Below are 19,756 nucleotides of genomic sequence, written 5' to 3'. Positions count from 1 at the left end.
TCCTGTACCGGAAGCTCTTGAATCTCATTGTTCAAGAATTTTTATAGAGTTCAGTCATCAGCCCCTTCTTCCCCAAAGGCTGGTAGGGCTGAAAGTTCCAACCCTCTAATCACTGCGTCTTTTTGGTGACCAACCCAATCCTGAGGCTATCTAGGTTCCCACAACAAGTCACCTCATTAGCATAAACTCAGGTGTTATTGAAAAGGGCTCTTTATGAATAACAAAAGATACTTCTATCACTCAGAAAATTCCAAGAGTTTTAGGAGCTCTGTGCCAGGAACCAGGGACAAAGACTCTATATATTTTAGTATTATACCACAGGTGATTATCAAGATGATTCAAAATACGCTAATATGATTTTTTAAATCAAAATAAAAATACATAATTTTAATATTCTCTTGGAGAACTCTTGTACTCCTATGAATATAGCAAATAGTTTCATGGATTCATAGAATCCAGTTTGAAAAACACTACTAGCAGTCAATGCTGGGAGGTGTGTGGCTGAGCAACTGTGTATGCCTGCAACTGAGCTGCAGGGGAGCCAGAGTCATAGAAAAAAAAAATACTACAAGCATACCTCATTTTATCGCGCTTTGCAGATGCTGTGTTTTTTACAAATTGAAGGATTTTGGCAAGTCTATCAGTCAAGTCAAGCAAGTCTATCAGTGCCATTTTCCCAATATTTGCTCACTTCTTGTCTCTGTGTCACATTTTGGTAATTTTTGAAATTTTGAAAAATTTTCATTATTATTATATCTGTTACGGTGATCTGTGATCAGTGATCTTTGATGTTACCGCTATGACTCACTGAAGGCTCAGATGATGGTTAGTATTTTTTTAGCAAAAACGTATTTTTAATTAAGGTATGTGCATTGTTATTTAGACATAATGCTATTGCACACTTAATACACTCAACAGGGGTCCCCATACCTTGGGCCTCAGGCTGGTATTGGTCCACGGCCTCTGGGCTGCACAGCAGGAGGTGAGCAAGCCAGGGAAACTCCATCTACCACTCCTTATCGCTCCCCTGAGCTCACATTACCACATTATTGCCTGAACTATCCCCTCCACAACCCCATGCCCATCTGTGGAAAAATTGTCTTCCACAAAACCAGTCTCTGGTGCCAAAAAGGTTGGGGACCACTGGACTACAGGATAGTGTAAACATAACTTTTATATGCACTGGGAAACAAAAAATTTGTGTGACTTGCTTTATTGAGATATTTACTTTATTGCAGTGATCTGAACCAAATCCACAGTATCTCTGAGGTATGCCCGTACTAAATATAATATCTTGCTTTTTAATATGTACTGTATTACTTTGTTTTTCATCTACTGACTTCTTTTGGGTTTCAGGTAGTGTTTATTACTTCATTAATCTTCTCTGTTGGCTTTTTAATTTTACCTCAGTGGCCACTCACAGATTGCAATACACATCCTTGATTTATGACAGTTTACCTCGTTTGTATTCTAAACCATTTCAGACACAATATAAGAATTTTAAATGGTATAATTCCATTATCCACTCATCTCTGCCCATTGTACTGTTGTCACGTATTTTACTTCTACATATGTTATAAACTCCACATTTTTTGCTTTATGTATTTGAAAAAAAGAAGTCTTTTATATTTACCCTTTCTAGTGTTTTTTAATTCCTTCCAGCAGATATGTGCTTTAAACTGGGATCTTTTCCCTTCAACTTTAAGAACTTTCTTCAGTATTTATTGTGTACATGTTGAGTCTTCTGGCAACAAATTCTCTCAGTTTTTCTTTTGAAATATATTTATTTAGACTTCATTTTTTTTTTTTTTTTTTTTTTTTTTTTTTTTTTTTTTTTTTAGACTTCATTTTTTGAAGAATATTTTCACTAGGTATAGAAGTCTAGATTGGCAGGAGTCTCCCCCGCCCCATCTTTTTAAAGATGTTGTTCCATTAATTCTTGGCTTTCATTGTTATGCTTAGAAGTCAGGAATTTTTCTTATGTATATTTCCCTGAATGTAATATGTTTTTTCCCCTCTGGCTGTTTGAAATATTTTCTTTCTTTCCTTGCTTGACTATGTGCCTAGTGTGTTTGCTTTTTACATATCCTATGTGGGATTTGCTGCACTTCTTGAATCTGTGTATTGCTTTCTCCAGAAAATTCTCAGTAATTATGTTTTAAAATATTTCTTCTACCTTATTTTCTCTCCCCTGTCCTTCTGGGGCCCCAGTTACATGAATGTTAGGACATTTTATGTCATCTCACATGTCTCTTATGCTCTGTTTTTGCTTTTTGTTTTTTATTATCTGTACTTTAGTTTGGATAATTTTATTGACCTGTCCTTAAGATTAATGATCCTTTCCTTGGCTTTGTTCATTCTGCTGATAAGCCTATCCAATGAATTCTTTCCTCTTTTTTTGTGGGGGGGGGAGTACTGCACCATGCGGCATGTGGGATCTTATTCCCTGACAATGGATCGAACGCTCGCCCCCTGCAATGGAAGCACAGAGTCTTAACCATTGGACCACCAGGGAAGTCCCTATACAATGATTTATTTATTTATTTAAATAGCTCTGTATTGGAGTATAATTGCTTCACAATACCGTGTTAGTTTCTGTTGCACAACAAAGTGAATCAGCCATATGCATACACAAGTCCCCATATCCCCTCTCTCTTGAGCCTCCCTCCCAACTTCCCTATCCCACCCCTCTAGGTTATCTCAAAGCACCAAGCCGATCTCCCTGTGCTATGCTGCTTCTTCCCACCAGCCAACTATTTTACATTTGGTAGTGTATATATGTTGATGCTACTCTCATTTTGCCCCAGCTTCCCCCTCCCACCCCATGTCCTCAAGTCCATTCTCTATGTCTACCTCTTCATTCCTACCCTACAACTGGGTTCATCAGTACCTTTTTTTTTTTAGCGTCCATATATATGCGTTAGCATATGGTATTTGTTTTTTACTTTCTGACTTCACTTTGTATGACAGACTCTAGGTCCATCCACCTCACTACAAATAACTCAATTTCATTTATTTTTATGGCTGAGTAATATTCCATTGTATATATGTGCCACATCTTCTTTATCCATTCATCTGTCAATGGATATTTAGGTTGGTTCCATGTCCTGGCTATTGTTAAAAGTGCTGCACTGAACATTGTGGTATATTCACTTCAGCACATAATTCGTTTTGAATTATGGTTTTCTCAGGCTATATGTCCAGTAGTGGGATAGCTGGGTCATGTGGTAGTTCTATTTTTAGTGTTTTGTGGAACCTCCATACTGTTTTCCATAGTGGTTGTATCAATTTACATTCCCACCAACAGTGCAAGAGGGTTTCCTTTTCCCACACCCTTTCTAGATTTTTTGACAATGGCCATTCTGACTGGCATGAGGTGATACCTCATTGTAGTTTTTATTTGCATTTCTCTAATAATTAGTGATGTTGAGCATCTTTTCATGTGCCTCTTGGCCATCTATATGTCTTCCTTGGCAAAATGTCTATTTAGGTCTTCTGCCCAATTTTTACGTGGATTGTTTGTTTTATTGATATTGAGCTCCATGAGCTGTTTGTATATTTTGGACATTAATCCCTTGTCTGTTGTTTCATTTGCAAATATTTTCTCCCAGTCTGAGGGTTGTCTTTTGGTCTTGTTGATGGTTTCCTTTGCTGTGCAAAAGCTTTTAAGTCCCATTTGTTTATTTTTGTTTTTATTTCTGTTACTCTAGAAGATGGGTCAAAAAAGATCTTGCTGTGGTTTATGTCAAAAAGGGTTTTTCCTATGTTTTCCTCTAAGAGTTTTATAGTGTCTGGTCTTACATTTAAGTCTTTAATCCATTTGGAGTTTATTTTTGTGTATGGTGTTAGGGAGTGTTCTTTTACATGGAGTGCATTCTTTTACATGTAGCTGTCCAGTTTTCCCAGCACCACCTATCAAAGAGGCTGTCTTTTCTCCGCTGTATGTTCTTGCCTCCTTTGTCATAAATTAGGTGCCCATATGTGCGTGGGTTTATCTCTGGGCTTTCTATCTTATACCATTGATCTATATTTCTGTTTTTGTGCCAGTACTATACTGTCTTGATTACAGTAGCTTTGTGGTATAGTTTGAAGTCGGGGAGACTGATTCTTGTTGGTGTATAGGAATGCCAGAGATTTCTGTGCATTAATTTCGTATCCTGCAACCTTACCAAATTCATTTATTAGTTGTAGTAGTTTTCTAGTGGCATCTTTAGGTTTATCTATATGTAGTATCACATCATCATCAAACAGTGACAGTCTTACTTCTTCTTTTCCAATTTGTATTCCTTTTGTTTCTTTTTCTTCTCTGATTGCTGTGGCTAGAACTTCCAAAACTATGTTGAATAAGAGTGGCAAGAGTAGACATCCTTGTCTAGTTCCTGATCTTAGAGGAAATGCTTTCAGTTTTTCACTATTGAGTATGATGCTTGCTGTGGGTTTGTCATATATGGCCTTTATTATGTTGAGGTAGTTTCCCTTTATGCCCATTGTTTTCGTTGTCATTTGTCTCTAGGTATTTTTTGATTTCCTCTTTGATTTCTTCTGTGATCTCTTTGTTATTTAGTAGCGCACTGTTTAGCCTCCATGTATTTGTGTTTTTTACAGTTTTTTTCTTGTAATTGATTTACAATCTCATAGCATTGTGGTCAGAAAAGATGCTTGATACAATTTCAATTTTTTTTAATTTTCTGAGGCTTGATTTCTGACCTAAGATGTGATCTGTCCTGGAGAATGTTCCGTTTGTACTTGAGAAGAAAGTGTATTCTGCCAATTTTAGGTGGAATGTTCTATAAATATAAATTAGATCTATCTGGTCTATTGTGTCATTTAAAGCTTGTGTTACCTTATTTATTTTCTGTTTGGATGATCTGTCCATTGGGGTAAGTGGGGTGTTAAAGCCGCCTACTATTATTGCATTACTGTCGATTTGTCCTTTAATGGTTGTTAACATTTGCCGTATGTACTGAGGTGCTCCTATGTTGGGTACATAAACACTTATAATTGTTGTATCTTCTTATTGGATAAAGCCTTTGATCATTATGTAGTGTCCCTCTTTATCACTTGTAACAGTCTTTATTTTAAAGTCTATTTTATCTGATACGAGTATTGCTACTCCAGCTTTCTTTTGATTTCCATTTGCATAGAATATCTTTTTCCATCCCTTCACTTTCAGTCTGTATGTGTCCCTAGGTCTGAAGTGGGTTTCTTGTAGACATCATATATATGGGTTTGTTTTTGTATCCATTCAGCCAGTCTGTTTCTTTTGTTTGGGGCATTTAATCCATTTACATTCAAGGTTATTATCAATATGTATGTTCCTATTACCATTTTCTTAATTGTTTTGGGTTTGTTTTTCTGGGTCTTTTTCTTCACTTGTGTTTCCTGCCTAAAGAAATTTCTTTAGCCTTTGCTGTAAAGCTGGTTTGGTGGTGCTAAATTCTCTTATCTTTTGCTTGTCTGAAAAGCTTTTGACTTCTCCATCGAATCTGAATGAGATCCTTGATGGGTAGAGTAATCTTGGTTATAGGTTTTTCTCTTTCATCACTTTAAGTATATACTGCCACTCCCTTCTGACCTGCAGAGTTTCCTCTGAAAAATAGGCTGATAACCTTATGTGGATTCCTTTGTATGTTATTTTTTGTTTTTCCCTTGCTGCTTTTAATATTTTTTCTTTGAATTTAATTTTTTTTAGTTTGATTAATATGTGTCTTGGTGTGTTTTCCCTAGGGTTTATCCTGTATAGGATTCTCTGTGCTTCTTGGACTTGGGTGACTCTTTCCGTTCCCACGTTAGGGAAGTTTTCAACTATAATCTCTTCAAATGTTTTCTCAGACCCTTTCTTTTTCTCTTCTTCTTCTGGGGCCCCTATAATTCGAATGTTTGTGTGTTTAGTGTTGTCCCAGAAGTCTCTGAGATTGTCTTCAATTCTTTTCATTCTTTTTTCTTTATTCTGCTCCTCAGCAGTTATTTCTACCATTTTGTCTCCCAGGTCACTTATCTGTTCTTCTGCCTCAGTTATTCTGTTATTGATTCCTTCTACTGTATTTTTCATTTTAGTTATTGTGTTGTTCATCTCTGTTTGTTTGTTCTTCTGTTCTTCTAGATCTTTGTTAGGCATTTTCTTGTATTTTCTCAATCCGTGCCTCCATTCTATTTCCAAGATTCTGGATCATCTTTACTGTCATTACTCTGAATTCTTTTTCAGGTAGATTACCTCCTATTTCCTCTTCATTTTTTGGTCTGATAGGTTTTTACCTTGCTCCTTCATCTGTGACATATATTTTTTGCCTTCTCTCTCTTTTTTTTTTTTTAATGAGTGGGATTGTGTTCCTGTCTTACTGGCTGCTTGGCCTGAGGCTTCCAGCACTGGAGCTTGTAGGCTCTTGGGTAGAGCTGGGTCTTGGTGCTGAGATGAGGAACTCTGTGAGACCTCACTCTGATGAATATTACCTGGGGTCTGAGGTTCTCTGTTACTCCAGTGGTTCAGACTTGGAACTCCTACCACAGGAGCTTCCACCCAGTCCCCAGCTCATGACCCAAGATCCTGCAAGCCATGTGGGGTGGCAAAAAAAAAAAAAAAAAAATGAGAACAATAGCAAAGTAAAAAATAAAATTAGACTAGGAAACTTAACAGATATGTTAGAAAGAATATAAAAATGAAAATATAGATGAATCAGCAACTGGAAGGTACATCAGTAGCACAATAATAAAAAAGAGGAAGAGGGAAAAGAAAAAAAAGGTGAGGGGGAAGGCCCTGGCTGTGGAGGATGGGGCCTAAGCAAGGGCAGGGTTTGGGTGGTGGATTGGGCCAATGCTTAGTACCCACAGCGCTGGAAAAGGCCCTGGGGCTGTGGAGGGTGGGGCTTAGGTTCAAGGAACAGAAGGGGCCCAGGCATGCCCCTCACCCCTGGTCTCAGAGGACAGGGGACCTCATCTGGGAGCCCAGTAGGCTTCCTGGGCTCGAGTGGGCAGGGAAAACACCCTCCTCTCCTCTCCTGCTCCTCCAGTGTGGGAGGACCCCTCCTACCTGCCTCTCCTGATCTCCCTGACCTCCCTCCTATGCTCCCAGGACCCACACGGGGCTTTGGAGCTCAGCAGGCTCCGCAGCCCGAGTAGGCCAAGCGATCACCCTCTACTCCTGTCCTGCTCTTCCCGGAGAGTCCCTCTCACCTGCCTCTCCTGATCTTCCCTGCCTCAGGGGTGCCAATCCTGTCTGGCCTCCACTTCTCCTCCCCTGTCAGTCCCCCTATGTCCTACTGGTTCACTTTGGGGTTTCTCCCATCTCCTTGGGCATTGGAGTCCCCCACCAGCTGAGAGAAGGCGCCCTAGTTGTGGGGAGAAGCTAACTCCACGTCTTCCCACACTGCCATCTTGACTCCAGTTCCCCAATGAATTCTTAATTTCACATATTTTATTGTTTTCAGTTTTAGTGTATCCAATTTGGTTTTATTAAGAGATTCCATATCTTTGCTTAAATTCTTCATTTTTCATCTGTTTTTTGTCATATTGTCCATTTTTTAATACATTTATAAAATTTATTTATTTATTTATTTATTTATTTGCCTGTGCCAGGTCTTAGTTGTGGCACACGGGATCTTCATTGCCGTGTGCAGGATCTTTGTTGCAGCATGTGGGCTCCTTTAGTTGTGGCATGCAGGATCTAGTTCCCTGACCAGGGATCGAACCCGTGCCCTCTGTATTGGGAGCACAGAGTCTTAACCACTGGACCACCAGGGAAGTCCCAAAAGTTAGTTTAATGTTTTGTCTGCTAATTATAACATCTAGGTCAACTGTGATTTTGTTTTATTTAATTTTTTTTTTTCTACTGATTATCAGCTTTTTTTTCCTCATGACTTGTAAAAAAAAAAAAAAAAAAATTGTATAGAAAATAATTGTAGAGGCTGAACTGGTATTATTTTCCTACAGAAAAACCATGTTCTTCCTTTGTCAGATAGCTAGATTGAGCTGTTGATCAGTTCAATCAGGAGTTGACCTAAGCCAGAGTTTTGTTGCAGAATTATTGAGCTTTAGTTTACCTCTGGTTTCAAATGTCTTTATAGTGAAAATTGTCCTATTGTATAATAAGGCCCTTCCTATAGCAGCATTCTGGGATATAAGCATCTGAAGACTAAGAAAATCTCTCTCTTTGTGCCTTTCTAGCTAAGACTTTGATTTCTTATGTCACTTCAGACTCAGCAAAAGCATAGGCCATGGGAAAACCAGCTTTGCATTTGAGGCTCCTCCAGTTTTATGAGGTTCACATAAGTCCACATGACCATTAAAATATCTGTTATTTTCTCCTTACTTCAGCAAAGTCCCTCTGCCTATAGCAGGCTCAATCCAATGCCCACCTATGTCTGTACTTGCTCCCAGAGGCAAAATTAGCTGTTGATCTGTGTTCACCTAGGAAAGGCTCATCCCTTTCTGAAGTTTAATTCCTTTAGACTTATCTGCATCCAAAGTTCTCCTGTATCTTTAAAAGCTTTATAATTTTTGTAACCTCTGTTTATTTCTCTTTACTATAGTGTGAAGGATTGTTTGGCATGTCCTTCTATATCCTAACCAAAAGTGAAATTCTGGAAAAACTATTAAGAGGAGTTGTTTTCATGCAGTGTACACCCAATGCTATGGTGCCATGATCATTGATAACTTATAATGGGGAATACTAATATTTTTAAAGTATTTTAATTTTATTTGTTCCTCCTTTTAATTAAAAAATAAAGTTTCAAGAAATAATTTATAAATATAAGAAGATACAATTTCTTATTTCTAAATGAAAAGTCTACATTTATAAGACATGAATGACATGATTTATAATACGATTTTGTAGAAATGCATTCCATTTTTCTTTTATTTTAGGAATTTTTGGAATGTGCTCATGAAGCCTGCAAAGTACATAATCTTCAGCCTGTTAAATTTTTTCTTGAAAAAATGATTCAGGCATATGAGATGATGATTGTTAGACATGGGTAAGATTATAGATTATAGATAGTGTGCCAAAGTTAGATGTTGTTTTTTAAGTTAAACTATTAAAACAACTAAAATTTGTGAACTAAAAGACTCAGCAAACTTTGTATGCGAGGTAGGCTAGGGAACAACGCCCCCCACCCCCATCTCCATTCCAGTAGCTTAAAAACAAAGGTTTATTTCTCTCTCATGTTACCTATCCAAAAAGGAGTGGTAAGGAGTACTCATTAGTGATGTAGCACTAATGACCACCACAATTTGCCCTTTTGATCATCAGATATGTTATTTGCCTGTACTTCATGCACATAGAACACACTTTTCCTTTCCCAGGGAGACAACCTAAAAGATCTGATCAATCAATGAACCAGACTCAAAGTATAGGATCTCTAGGTGATGCATGATAGTTTGTGTATCAGATTTGGACGCTGTTCTTGCTCCAAAGACCTAAAACTACAAAGACAAGTTATCTGCCCTGCATACATCCAGTATTATAATAGTGGGTTTACCAGAGCAGGATTATCAGAGCAAATACTCCCATTTAGAAACTGAAGAATGGGAGACAAAGCCAACACTTGTCAGTAGCAGTTCTGAAACCCAGCTGTGCGTGTGGGAGCCCAGTTCCAGAGATAGATTGTGAAACTACTGGAGTTTAAACTTCAGGACCTCTTATTAGTAGAGGCCCCTCCAGGGAGTCATAATCATTTTATATATAATTTATTGGAAAGGGTGTCATTAAAGTGGCGGTGGACATTTTTGTATTTGTAATTACATATATATTTTTTTCCTTAGAGAGCTTTCCCCACCAATTGTATAAACTGAAATCCCCATAAAACCTGGATCTATTTCTGCTTGATTTTGCTCCCTGAGAGAGTCTTTCCAGTAACCTCTGCTCTGTGGACTTCGGTTCAACCTTTTGAGAGGTCTTTCTATCTCCATTTTCTTCCCTGGTCACATGTGAGGTGGACAATAGAGAAAATATCCTTGGGAGCTGACAAATGTTTTCAGCCCACTTACTGCCTATAGAAAGTTGAAATCTCAAAGGTCATGATTTTTTAAAGGCAAAATTAAAAAAAAAAAAACCTTTGTATCATATAAATTTTCAAACATATGTAATAATAGAGGGAATTAGTACAGTCAACCCTCGTGCATTCAGTACCTGAGTCTTCTTTACATCTTAAACATTCACATGTGTTTTAGCCTAGACTCATGGTTTCTTTGTCAGTAAACCCTCTCAAAAACTATTTAATAAGTTTTTTTCTATTTGATTCCAGGTAGTTCCATGTGCCAGTAGCCACAACGATAGTCCTTATTAAGTCATACCTTTCTAAACTTCCTTGTAGTATCCTTGAACATATTAGGCTTATTGATTTGATCCTTGATACTAGGCTGAGTTGATCTTTGTTGTTCAAAGATTTTCTCAATTTATGTTTTACCAATTGCAGGTGAGAATAAATGACCTCATTCAATCCCTCAAGTCTCTGAATTTCTCAACTCCCTCTACTTTCATTCCTGCTTGCAAACTGACCATATTTTCTTAAGCTTATTTCTTTTTGTAGTTCCTTGTTAAATACAGCCATCAGCTGCCAATATATACTAATAATATTCTGTTCACTATCCTTTTCCCCTAAAACTACAATTTCATTAGATATATTATCTATCTTCCAGGTTATCTCAGGGATAAATTTACCGAATGTTTGATCATTGCATAATATTAATTGCCAATCCTTTGGCCACCACCCACAACCTAGCCTCTAAGCCAGTGCCACTTATTTTAGTCTTTTTTATTATGGCAAGAAAACCTTTTGCCCTTCTAGTTACCAATTTCTATCAGTAAGGATGGACTAGGTTATTCCATAGAAACGATCAGCACCCAAATCTTAGTGACTTCAAAACAAATATGTATTTCTCATTTGTACTGTTTCCATTATAGTTTAACAGAGAGGTTCTGCTCATCATAATCACTCAGGTCCCAGGCTGTTAGAGCAGCCACCATCTCAGCATTGTGGGTCCCAGGTGTGCTAGAGGGAAAGGAGAGCTCTGTAAGTTCCCTCACTGGCAATTATCTATCCCCTAAGAAGTAACACTCATCATTTGCACTTATTACTCCTTAGTTACCTAGTATTCATTCCCACAAGAGAGTGCGGAATCCTATGCGCCAGGAGAGGAGATTCAGAAATATTTGGCAAGGAGCACTACAGCAAGTGAAATCTTGAGGAAAAGTGAATCGTCTCCTCTCCTCTGCTTAGGAAACCCCAAGTCATTAAAAAAATTTTTTTGAGTATGCAGTTACTAAGTTTCCATTTTCATTTGGAAATTTTTTATTCTCTTTTGTAGATAATGGTATTAATGTCGAGAATTTGATTTAGAGATCAACCAGTTAAGAAGTTAAATGTATTTCCCTTATATCTGAGAAAAATTAATATAATTTCAAAAATTATATGTAGTAATTATCATAGGGTAAAATTTCATATACCAATATATAGGGAAATAATTTAATTTACCATTATTTTTTAGAATTTTATTGTATAATGACTTCTTTTCCTTAATAGTTTTATGCTAGTAGGAGAGCCTTTTGCCGCTAAAACAAAAGTTCTGCATATGCTGGCTGATACTCTAACTCTTATGAATGAACGTGGCTATGGAGAGGAAGAAAAGGTCATTTATAGGACTGTAAACCCCAAATCCATTACTATGGGCCAACTTTTTGGACAATTTGACCCCGTGTCCCATGAGGTAATCTACAGTATAAACGTTCTCCACTTTCATTGACAATGCACATTAAGCCAAGAAATTTGAAATGTTTTTGTATTATCACTTTATAATTTTTTAAGGACACTTTCCAACACTTCATTTTTTCCTCCTCAGTGGACTGATGGTATTGTGGCTAACACTTTTAGAGAATTTGCCTTATCAGAAACACCTGACCGGAAATGGGTTGTATTTGATGGTCCCATTGACACTTTGTGGATAGAGAGCATGAACACAGTATTGGATGATAATAAAAAGGTAAATCATCATAATTAAAAGCAAAACAGATGCACAATATGAATATACTTAACACTACTGAACTGTAAAGTTAAAAATGGTTAATATGGTAAATTAATTTTTTTTACCACAATTTAAAAAAGCAAAGCAGATGCAGATAGGCTTAAACAATGTTATGTGTTCAACAGCTAATCATCTCAGACTATATATTTAAAATAAGGGATGCAGCAAATTGAATAAGTTTATAAATTATCTTTTCAATGAAAACTATGCTGTAGTAAATTCTTTGCTTAATTTTTTAATTAGAATGCAAGTATATTAAAATTACTGTATTAGCAGCAAGGCATAGTAATGTAATGGGTGGCAATAAGTTAAGCGACTACAGTGTTAAGGTTTCTTATAGAACTTTAATATTTTAGAAGAAAATAAAAAGCCCTCATTCTTTTTTGAAAACATCAGTTGCTTCAGTGCTTATATGTGGTACATTACCTTAAACCTATGAGATATACAAAAAAAGAGAAAATGGAAGTCTTCTAGTATTTATTTTAATTGAGAGATAACATAAGTATAAAATGTGCACTAACTTTAAGTTTAGATTCTAAGATTTTTTTACATATGTGTACACTCACATAACCATCACCTAAATAAAAGTGCATAAAATTTATTGTGCCCTACAAAGTTCACTCATGTCCCTACCCAATCAGTATACCCTCCCCAAGGGGCAATCACTATTCTGACTTCTACTCTGATAAACTAGTTTTGCCAGTTCTTGAACTTCATATAAATAGAATCATACTCTTTAGTGTTTTCTTTCATTTGGTCAATATAGTGCTCTGTGATATTTATATTGTAGATCCATTTTATTTGTTTATTATTCTTTTTGTGTCTGTATTAGTATTGTGTTAGTATATCAATTTATTTTTTTGCTTTTATGAAATAATTATAATACTAAATAAACAAACTAATTTAATTAGCATTCAAACATATACTCCAGTACTTTATCATAGGTGGTTAGTCATTTGTTCATATTCTTTTTTTCATTCATTCAGTTAGTCATATTGATTGAACTAAAGGGGAAAGTAAAGAGAGGAGAAATAGTGATGATTCAGAAGAGAGCAGTTAATCAGTCCAGTCAAGTCTAAGGATTCAGAGCCAAATGGAAGGATTGTTTCATATTGGATGAGAGGAGAGCAGGAAAGGTGAATGTATGGCTTTCATAGTGGAAATTTGAAGGCAAATCCTTTTGATGCTTTATTTTTTCTTTGTGCAGTGGCAGGCCCTGGTTCTTTGTATACTCAAGGAGAAAGGGGAAGATTTAAATTAGCCATCATGGAAAATGGGAAAGACAGCTGCCTGGGAAAACATAGAAGCATATCTGAGTGTTATAGAGAACCTGATGGAGTTAAAGACCATGAATTATAAACTATAGTGCCAAGGTCTGCCTTTGTGAGATTTTCTCTACCAATTTAAGCACCTTGGATGTGGGTGTAGATAATGTTGCCAGACTGGAAATACAGAAAGACTTTAAAGATATTGGCATGAGAACGATAGAAGTGCTGGACCATAGAACAGAAGCTACCTAAAGAAAGAAGTAAAAACAACAGGGATATGAAAATCTCTATGAAAATGAAGAGCAAATATAGTAGGAGTCAATGAGTGAGAGAGCTGGATGGAGCAGAGACTTGAATGCTCAGAACTGTGTAGTGTTCCAGGACAGAAGGTCCCAGGTAGATAAGGTAGATGGCTGGAGTGGAGTAGGGGAGAAGTAAGTGAAGACAAGGTAGTTAAATACCGGAGGCAGGGGGTGGGGGTGCTGTAATGAGATGTTTCCCCTTATGAACATTGGATCAGGCCAGAGTTATAGTAGAAAGAGACTGAGCCAGATGCCAAAGGCTTTAGCCAAGCAGGGGTTGTCAAAGGAGCAAGGGCTGTAATAGAGGATGGAATAGAAGTAGTTGGGAAATAGCATGGGGGAGCGAGGAAAATGTTGACTCCCCCTCCCAAATTTGTAGCAAGAAGGAGAATGTTTGCTGAAACAGCCTGGTAGAAACTTAAAAGTATTCTGGACAAGCATTGTCCAATAGAACTTTCTGTAGTGATGGATATATCTGCACTGTCCAATAAGGTAGCTACTAGTCACATGCAGCTATTGAGCATTTAAAATGTGGCTAAGTGCAATAGAAGAACTGAATTTTAAATTTTATCTAATTAAAGTGAAATATAAATAGCCACATATGATTACTGACTGTCTTATTGGACAATCCAGCACTAAACTGTTCATTCATTTTACAGGTAAGAAACAGATCCAGAAATGTTAAATGCTGAATTGTTGACGAACTAGATAGGGGCAAAATTGGGATTAGAGTAATGAATCAGAGATGAAGCACTGAAAAATAAATGTAGAGGAAGAATTTTAAAGACTTAATAATGCAATTAATTTGGGGTATCAACAGTTTATAATTATTACCAACATTATTAAAAGTTAATGATAATTCCAAAGGTGGAAGCCAAGGAGATTGAGGGGATACAACGGCTTTAATAATAATGGACAAGATAGGAATTTGACAGGAAGGACACAGTTGATAAATTCAGTTTTTCACATATTTGATTAAAGAGGAATGTTTTAGATTAAGAGAGACCAAGAGGACATGGCAAGCCCAATGCATAGTCCTTGATTGAATTTTGGTTTGAATCAATCAGTTGAAAAGACATTTGTACAACTGAGAATATTTGAGTATTGGCTGAGTGTTAGATGATATTAAGGAATTATTGGTAATTTTGTTAGATGTGATAATGTTCTTGTGGTTATATAGAAAAGTCCTTATTTTTAAAGATGAATATTGACATATTTGGATGTGAAATGCCATGATGTTTGTAATGATCTTTAAAATACTTTTAAAAAAGACTAAGTAAATATGGCAAAATGTTAACATAGGTTAAATCTACGAGATGGGTATGTGAGTGTTCATAGTATTCTCTATTTTTTCTATTTCTCTTTTTTTATTAATAAAAAATGTCTTATGACAACTTTATAAAATCAGGAATATTTCATGTAATTTTTTAATAACAAAAGCTGACGTTTGTATAGGATTTTATTTTTTTTCAATATATCATGTAGTTCCCCTCTCCCTTAATTCTATGAGAGGAAAATTATCCCTTTTTATAGATGAAGAGACTGAGAGTCAGAGATATTATAAATTTGCTTACATAGTAAGTAATTGACAGAGCTACACCTAGAATTAAGATTTTTTCTGGCTTCCATTCTAATACTTAATCCATTATATCATAGGAGATACTTAAATAGAATAAATTTTTACCTGAGAAGGTTGAGATTTTTTTAAAATAAACATTTGAAAAATTATTGCCTTCAGCTCTGCCTTATGAGTGGAGAAATCATTCAAATGTCCCCTCAAATGAGTCTCATCTTTGAAGCAATGGACCTTTCCCAGGCCTCAGTAAGTTCATAATTTAATCTAACAGTAGTTTTTGTTTGTTCATTTATTTTGTTTGTTCATTTGTTCACTTTGTCAATAAGTACTTTTTATTGTGTCAGAAAGCGAGTTAGGCACAAGGAATACAAAGATGAATAAGACACAGTGTATGCTCATTTAGGGAGGATGAGAACCATGCTAATAAATATATATATATTCCAGTACAGAGCTACATGTTAAGTGCTCTAAGAATATGGAGGTGGCGAGCACCCAAGAGAGGAATGGGTAGAGGAGGACGACAATGGAAAATGTTTGAGTGTTTGATCTGGTTTTGAGGGGTAAGACTTCTCCACAGAGACTTGTTGGGGCTGGGCATTCCAAATCATGACAAGATAACTTATAGAGACATGGAGCCATGCCATATCTGGGGAACTGTAACTGCAAATGGTTTCATCTAGTGTATGTGAATGCTGTAGAGGAAGATAGGAGCCAGATCATGAAGGACCTTATAAGTCATGCAAAGAATTAGTTAATAACTACAAGATTAGTAAAGGAAAACTTGTCTTTTTTCTGTAGCCTGCCACTGTAAGCCGCTGTGGCATGATTTATTTGGAGCCCTCACAGTTGGGATGGGAACCACTTGTGTCTTCTTGGTTGAATTCACTGAAAGGACCTCTACAGGAACCAGATCATCAAGCTCTTCTGAGAGGACTTTTTGACTGGTTAATACAGCCCACTTTAAGTCTTCGTAAGAAAAAATGCAAGGTAACACTATAATTCTCTTATACACTCAAATTTCTTTACTTTCCATTCAGTTTGACTAAGTCTAAAGTCAGAATGGTAGGATAAATAACTAAAATCAGTTTCTCCTTAGACTTGTAGTATCCACTTTTTTAAAAAATTGAAATATTTATTATGACAATCCATGATTCACATGCAGTTGTAAGAAATAATACAGAGAGATCCCACATACACTTCACGTAATGTCTCCCCATGGTAACATTTTGTAAGACTGTATTATAATATCACAACAAGGATATTGACATTGATAATATCTATTGATCTTATCTACATTTCCCTAGTTATACTTCTACTTGGGGTGTGTGTGTGTGTGTGTAAATGCATTTAATTTTTTAATTTTAAAAATAAAAGTTATAATACTTAAAGTGTACATGTTGATTTGATATACATATATGTAGTGAAATGATTACCACAGTCAAGCTAATTAACATATCTCCTCAAATAGTTAACATACTTTTGTGTGTGTGTGATGAGAGCACCTGAAATCTACTCTCTTAGCAAATTTCCAGTACTGGTACATATTGTATCAGGTATTATTAACTAAAGTCATCATGTTGTACATTAGATCTCTAGACTTATTCATCCTGCATAGATGTAACTTTGTACTATTTGCCCAGTATCTCCCCATTTCTCTCACCTCCCCACCACTGGTAACCTGTTTTACTCTCTGCTTCTTTTTATGTGTTCAGCTTTTAGATTTTGCATACAAGTGAGATCATGCAGTTTTTTCCTTTCTATGTCTGGCTTATTTCACTTAGCATAAAGTCCTCAGGTTTTGTTTATGTTGTTGATCAGACTCTCAACCACTGCGCCACCAGGGAAGCCCCCAGGATTTTCTTTTTTAAGAATGAATATTATTCCATTATATATATACCACAATGTCTTTATCCATTCATCCACCAGGGGACACTTAGGTGTTTCCATATCTAGGCTATTGTGAATAATGCTTCAATGAACATGGGAGCACAGATATCTCTTTGAGGTACTTATTTCATTTCCTTTGGGTGCTGTATCTAGAGGAGGCATTGCTGGATCATATGGTAGTTCTATTTTTAGTTTTTTGAGGCTCCTCCACACTGTTTTCCATAATGGCTGGACCAATTTACACTCCCACCACCAGTGCATGAGGGTTCTCTTTTCTCCACATTCTCACCAACACTTATTATCTTTTATCTTTTTGATAATACCCATCCTAACAGGTGTGAGGTGATATTTCATTCTGGTTTCGATTTGCATTTCCTTGATGATTAGTGAGGCTGAGTGGCTTTTCATATATGTGTTGGCCATTTGTATGTTGTCTCTGGAAAAAAATGTCTATTCAGGTCCTATGCCCATTTAAAAAATTGGGTTGTTTGTGTTTTTGCTGTTGAGTTGTATGAGTTCCTTATATATTTAGGATATTAATTCCTTATTATATATATGATTTGCAGATATTTTTCTCCCATTCAGTAGGTTGCCTTTTCATTTTTTGATGGTTTCCTTTGCTGTGCGGAAAAGCTTATTAGTTTGATGTAGTCCCACTTGTTTATTTTTGTATTTTTGCCTGAGCTTTTGATGTCATATCCAAAAAAATCATTGCCAAGCCAATGTCAAGGAACATCCCCACCCCCACCACCATGTTTTCTTCTAGGAGTTTTATGGTTTCAGGTTTTACATTTAAGTCTAATCCATCTCAAGCTGATTTTTATGTCTAGTGCAAGGTAAGGGTCCCATTTCATTCATTTACATGTGGACATCCAGTTTTTTCAACACCAGTTATTAAGGAGACTATCCTTTCCTCATTGTATATTCTTGGCACCATTGCCAAAGATCAGCTGACCATATATGGTTGGGTTTATTTCTACTCTGTTCCACTGGTTTATATGTCCGTTTTTATGCCTCTACCATTCTGTTTTGTACTAGAGCTTTGTAATATAATTTGAAACCAGGAAGTGTGATGTGTCCAACTTTACTCTTCTCTCTTAAGATTACTTTGGCTATTTGAGGTCTTTTGTGGTTCCATACAAATTTTAGAATTGGTTTTTCTATTTTTGTAAAAAATGTCATTGGAATATTGATAGTGATTGCATTGAATCTGTAGCTCACTTGGGTAGGATGGACATTCTTCCAATCCTTGAGCACAGAATATCTTCCCATTTATTTGTGTCTTCAGTTTCTTTCATTACTGTTTTATAGTTTTCAGTGTACAGATATTCCACATCCTTGGTTAAATTTATTCTTAAGTATTTTATTCCTTTGATGCTATCATAAATGGGATTGTTTTCTTGATTTCCTTTCTAAATAGGTCATTGTTGATGAAAAGAAATGCAACTGATTTTTGTGAGTTGGTTTTGTATCCTGCAGCTTTATTGAATTTATTAGTTCTAAAATGTTGTGTCCCCCTTCCCTCCCATCTCCGTGGAGTCTTTAGGGTTTCTACAAATAGGATTATGTCATCTGCAAAGAGAGATAAATTTACTTCTTCTTTTCTGATTTGCATGTCTTTTGTTTCTTTTTCTTGTCTCATTGTTCTTGTCTCATTGTGCTAGTACTTCTGGCGCTGTATTGAATAAAAGTGGTGAGAGGGGGCATCCTTGCCTTGTACCAGATCTTAGGAGAAAAGCTTTCAGTTTTACCCAATTATGATTTTAACTCTGGGATTTTCATAAGTGGCCTTTATTTTGTTGCAGGGATTTTTATCATGAATGGATTTTGAACTTTGTCAAATGTTTTTTTCTGAATCTCTTCGGATGATTATGTGGTTTTATGTTTCATTCTGTTAATGTGTTGCATCACATTGATTGATTTGCATATGTTAAACCAACCGAGGATCCCAGGGATAAATCCCACTTGGTTATGGTGTATTCTCTTTTTGATAAGTTGTTGAATTCAGTTTGCTAGTATTTTGTTGGGGATTTTTGCATCTACATTCATCAGAGATACTGACCTATAGTTTTTTGTTTTTTTGTTTTTTTCTTGTGGCGGCTTTCTCTGGCTGCTGGCTTCAGAGAATGAGTTCAGAAGTATTCCCTCTACTTCTACTTTTTGAAGAGTTTGAGAAGGATTTTTATTAATTCTTCTTTGAATGTTCGGTAGAGTTGTGAAGCTGTGAAGTCATCTGGCCCTGGGAGTTTTTGTTGGGAAGTATTTGATTACGACTTCAATCTCCTTATCTGTTATTGGTCTATTCAGGCTTTCTGTTTCTTCTCTATTCAGTTGTGGTAGGTTGTATGTTTCTAGGAATTTATCCATTTCTTCTAGATTATCCAATTTGTTTGCATATAATTGTTCATAATAGTTCCTTATTATTTCTTTTTATTTCTGAGTCATCCATTGCAATGTCTCCTCTTTCATATCTGATTTTATTTATTTGAGTCTTCTCTCTTTTTTCTTGGTTAGTCTAGCTAAGGGTTTGTTTATTTAATATATTTTTTTAAGAAACCAACTCTTAGTTTTGTTGATTTTTTTTCTATTGTTTTTCTAGTCTCTATTTGATTTATTCCTACTCTGATCTTTATTATTTCCTTCCTTCTGCCAACTGTGAAATTAGTTTGCTCTTATTTTTCTAGTTCTTTGAAGTGTAAAATTAGGTT

General features: G+C 36.1%; 1 protein-coding gene across 1 annotated transcript in view; it reads left to right on the top strand.

Annotated features, from left to right (window-relative positions):
- Window positions 1-19,756, top strand: part of DNAH12 (dynein axonemal heavy chain 12) — a 226,941-nt gene that overhangs the window by 116,823 nt on the left and 90,362 nt on the right. The window contains exons 31-35 of the mRNA XM_024746372.1: window positions 8,860-8,969; window positions 11,517-11,700; window positions 11,833-11,973; window positions 15,324-15,407; window positions 15,960-16,148. Of these exons, the coding sequence (XP_024602140.1) occupies window positions 8,860-8,969; window positions 11,517-11,700; window positions 11,833-11,973; window positions 15,324-15,407; window positions 15,960-16,148 (708 nt within the window). The remainder of the gene's footprint in view (window positions 1-8,859; window positions 8,970-11,516; window positions 11,701-11,832; window positions 11,974-15,323; window positions 15,408-15,959; window positions 16,149-19,756) is intronic.

This window comes from Neophocaena asiaeorientalis, unplaced genomic scaffold (assembly GCF_003031525.2).
Source record: "Neophocaena asiaeorientalis asiaeorientalis breed wild unplaced genomic scaffold, Neophocaena_asiaeorientalis_V1.1 scaffold251, whole genome shotgun sequence".
NCBI classification, from domain to species: Eukaryota; Metazoa; Chordata; class Mammalia; order Artiodactyla; family Phocoenidae; genus Neophocaena; species Neophocaena asiaeorientalis.
This window is presented reverse-complemented; position numbering and strand designations above follow the sequence as displayed.